Here is a 9,629-nt window from a genome sequence, read left to right as displayed (position 1 = left end):
GCATGCTGGCCCTCGCCTGCACCTGTCACTCACTTGAGCAGCTCCAGTGTGATGGTCCCCCGGGGCTCCGCCTCCACACTCTTGCCCCAGAACTTCAGCTTTGGGTAGATGGAACCGTGGAACCTGAAGTCTTGATTGAGACCTTCTGAATAAAATGCGCTAATAGGAGGGTGGTGACTGACCTGCTCAGATATAAATCTGAACCCTAAGTCTTCCCTAGATCCAAAAATGAGAAAAGGGGGAAGAGAAAAAGTCACATTAATGGTAGCCATAGCAAAGGGTCATCCACTTACCCACCAGCTGGCATGGTCTGCCCTCCCTTAGATACTGATATAGGATTTGGGCCCAGAAGCCTCCAGTTCTGACAGGAAGCAGAAACACTCAGCAACCACCTCTTAGATGGCTCATCTGGCTGTGTACCGTCACTCTGGAGTACACCTGCCCACTACCACACAAGCTCTCCTGAAAGGGAGCCTCTGTCTGTCCCACTGCTCATCCCATTGGTACCTCAACCTTTTAGCCATCAGCCAGGCAGGCCTCAGATGCAGACTAATCTCAATCCCAGGGACTCCTAAATGCCAGTAAGCCCAACGGACTCAAAAGCCTATGGGTGCTCCTGTCCAGCCTTTTGTACAGGCTCCCAAGACTTCTATGATGAAACGTCTTAGATCCCAGAATATTCCTGGCCAGGAAATAGGATTTTAGCAGACTCCCTTATTCAATAAAAATGTCAGTTTTTAATTGTTCCGGAACTATGAATACACCTACAGTTGTAGTCATTAGGAATTATAAAAGCTAAACCACATAATTACTAACTTAGCTGGAATCAGAATTCCCAATCATTACAGAGGAAGGAAAGTTGAAAAATTAGATTTTAAAAGGTTGCCTGCCAAGGTATGTAATCTACAAAATGAATACTTGTCTAAGAAAAGCAAGTGTATTTTTAGCTGTTCAAGAGGGATATGAAGGGATGAAAGACGGTGTACACAGCCTGGTCTGTGCAGAACTGTGGAGTAGGGCCACTTAGTGTCAGGGAATCTCTGTGGAGACACCAACAAGCAGGCCTGGAGAGGAACATATTGTGAGGGAGTTTTCCTGGCAGCCTCGGAAACGTCGGTTCAGCCTATGAATTAAATCCCAAGTCAGGCTAAGCTTCTGTCTGATATCCGCACCTCGGGCTATTCCTATTCTCTCCACATCCACACAGCTGCTGCTGCTTTCTTTATGTTGAGACAGGTCCATACTATGTAACCCAAGCCAGCCTGGAGCTTGTAATCCTTCTACCTAAGCTGGCTAGAGCTAGAATGTAGAGGTATGAGCCGCCATCACCCAGAAATGTTCTCCTTCTATCTTATTTCTCTCCTCCTCCTCTTTCTCCTCCACTTTTTTCCCCTTCTTTTTATTTTTGGTTTTTGAGATAGGATTTCTCTGTGTAGCCCTGGCTGTCCTAGAACTCACTCTGCAGACCAGGCTGGCCTCAAACTCAGATTTACCTGCCTGTCCCCTGCCTTCCAAGACTTAGGATTAAAGGCTGCACCACCACTGCTTGGCTCCTATCTTATCCTTTTCAAGACATTTTAAGCTAAACAAGGTTTGGACCTCACATCTTGTATGTGATGGGCTCACAGGTGGCCAGCAATGGCAATTCCTGCTCAGAAGAGTCTAGACAAATGAAGGAAACACTTCACTGCCTCAGACAAAGCCACATCCTTAAAAGTGACATTTGGAGGCTGGAGATTTGATAAGCTCAGTGGCTACTTCTACAGAAGACCCAGGTCTAATTTCCCGCACTCACATGGCAGGTCACAACCATCACTAACTCCAGTTTAAGGGAATCTGACACCATCTTGTAGCCTCTCAAGAGAGTGTGCATAGACATGCATGTAGCCAAAACATTCACACACATAAGATTATAACTTATTTTTTACTTTCCAAGCTAGGGTTTCTCTGTGTAAGCCTGGCTGTCCTGGAACTCGCTCTGTAGCTTTTGAACTACAGAACTTGCTCTTGAGCTGAGAGAGATCAGCCTGCCTCTGCCTCTTGAGTGCTAATATTAAAGGCATGTGCCACCATTCCTAGCTAAGGAAAATGTTTATGATACAATGAAAAAGTCATCAATTAACACCTCACACAGAAGAAAATCTACTAAGATGCTGATATCAATTTTCTTTGATGGGCTGTATCTGATTTTTACTTCCAGCCTTGCCATGTTCTGTACAGATCATTATCATGGCTAAAACACCAACAAGCTCCATTTAATGAATTCCACAGATTACCAGCTGACGCTGATTCCAGGCCAGTGGCAGAATGTCACGGCAGAACTCCTCTCTACAGAAAGGATCTCAGAGCAGGATGGCAGGTGCTGGCCCTCCCTCCTGCAGCTCCACAGCCTGTGGCAAATAATCATGATGCCAGCCAACAAGAAGACCTCATCTAATTCCTTCTAGTTACTTCCTTCCCCATCAGAGAAGATCTCCTTACTAAACTATCCTGATGTTCTCTGCATTCCTGAGACATGAGCACACTATACCAGCCATACATGCAGCACAGAAAAGGTCACTAAGAATAACCCTCAAGAGCACAAATCAGCCCACTAGGAACTGTGCAAATTCAGTGACTAGTCTCTGGAGGCACAGGCAAGACTAAGGCAAAATCATACCAGAGTCGGTGACATGTGACTAGGAGTGTTTACCATGGCAGCATCTCCAAGACTCAAAATTGGCAAAGTAGGTAGCAACAATCTCCCAGCCCAGCCAAAGGCTCACCACAAACCGTATGAACTAGGACTCAGCATCCAGGGTCAGAGGTCTGCTGGGTCCAAGGATGAGAATGGAGGGTACACACTGCTCATGTGCATGAGCACTGGCTACTGTCTGCCCCAGCCACCACACACTGCCAACCTCATGCTCTACAGGGTTCCAAGAGGCATGACACCACCCAGAGGAAACCACTCAGAGGGATTTCAGCAAACACTCACAGACTAGTCCTGAGGTGAGGCTAGCTCTGTCCTAAGACCCTGCGAAACAGACACGGAATGAACAGTGACTTGGGTAGTCTCTCCTCTCTTTGGTTATTGAACTCTCATCAAAGTGCTTCTACAACTAGCACAGTCCTACTCATTAGTTCTGACTCCACTTTTGGCCTAACACTAGTGACCCCCTTGTCTCCACCATGTAATACATATACATCACCAGTAGTCTACACAGCATGGCCTCTATCCTTGAGCCCACTGTGCCAAGATCGTATGCCAGACCTTCACGTAGTACCAGGGTTCTATCCCATCAGAAACCCAGCATTCTATGTGTGTGAATACCTTCTTACCCACAACATTCCAAATACTTCAGTAGCTCCTAACTCCAAGAAGCATCTATCCTAATTTGAGGAATCAATGCTGAAGAGAAAGCTGAGCTCTTCTTGTTCACCCTTCTGCAAGATACATTATCAACTCTCCTTACCTGATCAACTCATATGTCTCTCCCAAGAGTGGGTTAAAGGGTTTGCCAGTTCTCTCCCACTGGGAAGCCACAGCTGAGACCGCAAAGGCAGCGACAGACTGCAAACAATTCAAGGGTGGGTCAGAACTGCTTCAGTCAAGACAGCAAAGCTGCTTCCCACAGGGCATCTTCTAGATAGCCCTCCAAGCAGCATACTCGGGCCCCTGTAACGGGTCCTCACCTGCATTCTCTCCAGCGGCTGGGACTGACTTGAGGCTTTGTGAATGAGGTACACATGCTCCATGTACTCTGTGATCCGCTGCAGGAAGCTCAGTGGCTCATTGAAGGCAATTGGCATTGTGATCTTGGAGAGTTCCTAGAAGAATAAACCACTTTACTCTAGTGTTCTAAGGATCACTTCCCAGAGCCTCAAATTCCCATACAGATAAGGTCTTAGAAACTCTCTATGGGCAAGCTATCTGTGGTGAGCTTGGTTTTTACCTTACCCAACTTGGAATGTTTCCTGAGTGGCAGTCATGGCAGCTCTCTATCTCCCAGGCCCTGAGAGCCACTCCCAATTTGAATAACATAGTGATCACAGGAACTCCAAGACAGCCACCTCCCCTCCCTTCACCTATTCTAGATGAGTGGTATCAGCCCCAAGTTTCCCTTTGTTAAAACTTGCCCTTGACAGGCAGACAGTAATAACGCACGCCTTTAATCCCAGCACTCGGAGGCAGAGGCAGGAGGATCTCTGAATTAAAGGCCAGCTTGGTCTACAGAGTGAGTTCCAGGACAGCCAGGGCTACATAGAGAAACCCTGTCTGGAAAAAAAACAAAACAAAACAAAACAAACTTATCCTTAGCATCCATGGCCTCTGCTAGGACAACATGGAAGCACCTGGCTGGTACTTGGCAGGCAAGCCCTTCTAATATGGCTTTGCCTGGAAGCTATTTCAGAGTCTGTAAAGGGACAGAAGTGAGGCTGTAGCTCCTGCCTCCAGAGTTCATGCATAGAGGTCGAAAGTCTTCAGGAGCTATTCCTGAGCTGAGCTTCCAGAAAGGCATTTACAGAGAAGATAGAAGGACTATCAGAAGAAAGTGAAGCTGTTATAACAGGGTAGGCTCAGGTGCTCCAGGGACAAGAACAAACTACAAGCTTTGGCTCTTAGGATGATGATTATTTTCATTTCATTTTATGCAGGCTTTCTGTACGAGGGGCTAAAATGACCTCCTCTGCTCTCACCAGTCCCAAATGTCACTAGTGATTGATAGAGTGCCCTGAGGGAGGTAGAATACTCAGCTGTTACCAGCAAGACAACCAGGTCCTGGGAGACAACATTCTGGGAAAGGATAGGGCCTTGTTCACTGAAAGCCTGAACTCACAGATCCTGAGCCAGAGTCAGTCAGGCTTCTCAGACACTACATACCCAGCTGAGAGACATTCAGACATCTGGGAATATAGGGATGCCTCCATAGCAGAAAGGTAAGAAAAGACAAGGCTTCATATACCTGTACAAGCAAGGGAAGTTGAGCCTACAACCTATAGTGCAAGAGGTCAGAGAGGTCAGCAGCAGGCAGCAGAAACACAGAAGACACCCAGCAAGAGAGAGGCTAGCTGGGCGCACACTGCTCACCTGCTCTAAACTCCCAGCCTTGGGTTCCATAGGCCAGGCTCCATCTCTGCTGCTTGGTATAGTACCATAGCCTACAAAGAGGACGTGGCTACGGCTAGCAAAATGCCAACACATTTCTCCTTTGATCCAGCAATGCCATGTCTCGGCACCCAGCTCTGAGCCTCAGCAAATATACATATAGGGCTAGTCACTGTGATCTGCTTTGGTCAGAAATAGTCTAATATCTAAAACAGCACATCATCCCACTAAACTGAAAAACAACTAAGAAAGGGAATTGAAGTAGTTAAAAGATCATTAGACACTGGCGTCGGAGGGATAAAAAAAAAGCCACTGCCTCTCTAAAAGCATGGGAGGAAATGTATATATGTCAGGGTGTGGGGCAGGATGGGTGGGTGTCCTGGCTAGTTTTGTGTCAACTTGACACAGGCTGGAGTTATCACAGAGAAAGGAGATTCAGTTGGGGAACTGCCTCCGAGATCCAGCTGTAAGGCATTTTCACAATTGGTGATCAAGAGGGGAGGTCCCCTTGTGGGTGGTGCCATCTCTGGGCTGGTAGTTTTGGTTCTATAAGACAGCAAGCTGAGCAAGCCAGGGGAAGCAAGCCAGTAAAGAACATCCCTCCATGGCTTCTGCATTAGCTCCTGCTTTCTGACCTGCTTGAGTTCCAGTCCTAACTTCCTTTGGTGATGAACAGCAGTATGGAAGTGTAAGCTGAATAAACCCTTTCCTCCCCAACTTGCTTCTTGGTCATGATGTTTGTGCAGGAATAGAAACCCTAAGACAATGGGTGACAGTTACTTGTGGAGAGGGATAAGCACAAGAAGCTGGGCTTCCGAGACTGTCATGTTCTGAATGTGGTCAGAGTATCCCAATTAACTGTGAAGAATTAAGAGGATGACACTTAATCCATCTATGGTGTTAATGCCAATCTTCTGGAAAGCCATTAGAATTAGGTAAAATCACTGGGTGGAGTGAGCCTCCACGGTTGACTAGGGTAGTATGCTAACATAGGGCAGGCAGGGCAGGGGCTGGTGAGATATTCAGCAGGTATGCTGTACAAGAGAACTGATTCCTGCAACCTATCCTCTGACCTCCACATGCACATGTGTGAACAGAAATAAATGTAAATAGTAATAATACAACAGGGCAAGGGCTGGCTAAACAGCTCAGTGGTGGAATGCTTCTGAGGCTTTGGACTCAATCCCTAGAACTGTAAACAAACAACAACAAAAGAAAAAGAGAGAGAGACCCACAGACACGCAGCTGTGCAAGCCCTTCCCTAACTCTCCCTGTATGTCTTATGCTACCTCAGGACTCTGCCAGCACCGAAGTCATCACCAGACACATGCCCTTGGTCTTGTAACTCCAGACACAGGAAATAGAATAAGTCTCTTCCCTTTAAAGTTTAGCCAGTCTATGGTCTTGTAGTACAGGCAACAGAAAACAGACTAACATATTTAATGAATTTGACTTTGGACTCATATTTTGAAATAAAATCATAAAAGGAACCTGTAAACATAAAAAATGAAACTGATGAACCTACAGGATTCTCCCAGACCCATGTACAATCAGTCATGAGAAAATCAGAAAACTCTGCAACAAGGATACACAATCAAGCAATTAAGGTAACGTCCCCAGGAAGGCATATGGACACTATGCAATTCTGAATGAGCTCCTAGTTTTTCTGTAATCCTACCCAAAAGAGAACCTCTAATTATAACTTCTTCCAGCTTTCCAATGCCAACTCCACACCAATCTATCTACTTCCAATCTGTCTACAGTGATTTAAAATAAAAGGCTGAAGAAAGTGTTTTCTCTGGGAATACAGTATAGAAGTAATCACAACAGGAAGATGGCATTAAAAGAACACAGGCAGAAACACCTGAAATTTGGCAACAGAAATATCTGGACTCTTGGGATCGAGTTTCTTGTTGCCAAGTGCTGGTTTGTGCATGAGATGTGCTAGAGACTGTACAAGTACACTAGCCTCTCTAATAGTCAAAGATCATATAGAAAGTTAATGGCTACTAGACACTCCATTTCCCTGACACAAAGCCGCAGTATTGGACAAAAGCTATTTATAGCCTAGAGTATGTCGAGGGCCCCACCTGGTCTCATGCAGAAGGTGTTTAAGCCATCTTGGAGCACCAGGAAAAAGGCTTTATGGGATGCCTCCTGCCTGCTTAATTGCTTAACTGTAAAACTGCTGCATTCTGCTGTTCCTAAATAATGTTTCCCTTCCCCTCAGGCATGTGTTCCTTTCCTGCCTTGTTATCACAATTTCATGATCATTATAAATATATAGCATATATTTTCTTAGATACCAACACTATAAGTCTCAGGGAAGTAATACCTAAACTCCATGTGTCACATGACTTATCTGCACTCACCAAGCCAATGCATTTCTTCAGGATACTCCACACACTGAAGTCGCTTCTGGTGAACATGGGAGCAGGAAGGGCTGTCCTGAGAGGAATTTGAGAGCAACAGGAATTTATTATCCAATGGAATATGTAGGGGGTAGGACATATTTCTCACAGGACTACTCAATGTCGTCATCCTAGCTTGAGACTGAAACATCAGTCTCTAAGCAATGGCCTGATGGGAGAGAAGTGAAGTCACAGCTGACACTACAGGGTTTCTGCACCACTGCTTTAAGTCCTCCTAGGAATGGTTATTGGTTGTGGTGGCCTTGGAGTCTGGACCGACCCTGCCGCGGCCAGGTCACTGCTGTCCTTCCCTGAGCTCTGGGCAAGGCTGACGATGAGACAGAAACCCCTTTGCTTACATCCTTACTTCTTACTTTAGAGTATTCTGCCCAGCCTGAGATGGTGGGCAGAGCTGAGACTACAGGAGTGAGATGTGTCAAGAGCTTCCCCAGGTGCACGCCTTCTCAGGCCACTTCCACTAAACGAGGGCCCAGCAGTCACCTTAGCCACAAGTCCTGCTCTGGCTACCTGGGGAAAGGCTAGAGCTTCCATAGGAACTGTAAGCTACAGTAAGCACTGTCTCCGTGTGTGGGAAGAGGCCTCAGTAGAGATCTGCCTAGCTTGTAGGAAGGAATGTGGCCCATCATAGGAGTGTAGAGAAGGCATCACAGAATGTCCCTAAGATACACATGACTGCTCTGGGCCCTTAGAGGACAGCCTAGTTTTTCTTGTGGAATTCCCAAGGACAATTCTCTGAAGTAGAACCGGAGAGCCCTGATTGGGCATTGTGATCCTGGGAGTAATAGCTGGGGTCTTGTCAAGTAAGACCTCAAAAAAGGCTCACTGAGTCAAGACAAGGAGGAGAAAAGCTCTGAAACAAAATGGAAAAGGAAAGAAATCTAATGTTTACTGAGCACTGTGTACCAGGGCTGCCAAAAGTAGCTGGAATGCTGTGGACATGGCAAACTGTGAGAGCCACAGAAATGGAGATATAGCTCCATAAAGGGTCAGGGTCAGGCCCCAAGGATCCACCCTGTGCTAGTTTTTGTCAACTTGACAAAATCTAGGATTATCTGGGAAGAGGGACCTCAGTAGAGAAAAAACACCTCTATCTGATTGCTACTAGGCAAGTCTACAAGGCATTTTCTTGAATAATGGACGTGGAAGGGCCAAGCTCACTGTGAAGCAGAAGGCAGCAGCACTCCTTTGCAAATGGTCCTGGGTTACGTAAGAAAGCAAACTGAGGGGTTGGGGATTTAGCTCAGTGGTAGAGTGCTTGCCTAGCTGGGTGTGGGCCTCAGCTCAGGAAAAAAAAAAAAAAGAAGCAAACTGAACAAGTCAAGGGAGCAAAACAGTTAAAAAGCACTCCTCCATGGTCTCGACTTCAGTTCCTGCCATGGCTTCTTTGATGATGGACTGTAACCTGCAAGCGAAAGAAACCCTTTTATACCCAAGCACATGAATATGTTTGGTCTTGGCTGTGATGTTTATCACAGCAGTAGGAACTAACTAATACCCAACTGAAGATGGGAAGAATCAACAAGAGAAAAGACATGCAGGAGGATGGCAAGGCTCCAGGCTGAGACAGCAGTATGGAGGAACTTCGGTATACACAGGTCTAGATGCAGAACTCAAGACAAGAGGCTCCAGGGGAGGCAGAGCCAGTAGAGTGAATGAAGACAGGCCTGAGTACAGGGGTAAGGAAATGTGAGCCCTCACTTCAGAAGTGACAAATGGAGCACTACTCAGAGCTGCTTGGGACAGGGGTGAGAGGACAGGAATGAGTCCCTGCTACAGGAGCTTCAGGCAGAGAACAAGGGTGACACAAACAGTGTATTAAGTGTCACTGTGCTTAGGAAGAAGAATGAGGGAAGGCAGCACACGTGACGCAGGGTCGACACGAGAGAGCCTCAAGATCCAGGTGTATTTAGCAGCCAAAGCATCAGATGAGGGGAACAGAATGAGGGAGAGATCCCACACTCGCAGCTGATGTTTGGTCACAAGGTGACGTACACTTGGAGGAAGCTGGTGAGGTACAGAGTGAACAATTTCCTTACACGGGCCCTCACAGCCCATGTGAGGTACTCCTGCACCCACTAAGCACGTGGATGTAGGGCAATAGACGGTTA

At 46.5% G+C, this 9,629-nt stretch overlaps 1 protein-coding gene across 3 annotated transcripts in view; it reads right to left on the bottom strand.

Moving 5' to 3' along the window:
• Window positions 1-9,629, bottom strand: part of Osbpl2 (oxysterol binding protein-like 2) — a 46,365-nt gene that overhangs the window by 14,041 nt on the left and 22,695 nt on the right. For all 3 annotated transcript variants that reach the window (XM_030250794.1, NM_144500.4, XM_017317993.2), the window contains exons 4-7: window positions 7,462-7,537; window positions 3,676-3,810; window positions 3,456-3,553; window positions 34-216 (exon numbers count right to left, since the gene is read on the bottom strand). In XM_030250794.1, coding sequence (XP_030106654.1) covers window positions 34-216; window positions 3,456-3,553; window positions 3,676-3,810; window positions 7,462-7,537 — 492 coding nt within the window. The remainder of the gene's footprint in view (window positions 1-33; window positions 217-3,455; window positions 3,554-3,675; window positions 3,811-7,461; window positions 7,538-9,629) is intronic.

Source organism: Mus musculus, chromosome 2 (genome assembly GCF_000001635.26).
Source record: "Mus musculus strain C57BL/6J chromosome 2, GRCm38.p6 C57BL/6J".
NCBI classification, from domain to species: Eukaryota; Metazoa; Chordata; class Mammalia; order Rodentia; family Muridae; genus Mus; species Mus musculus.
Note: the sequence above shows the minus strand (reverse complement) of the source record. Positions and strands in the feature narration are given on the sequence as shown.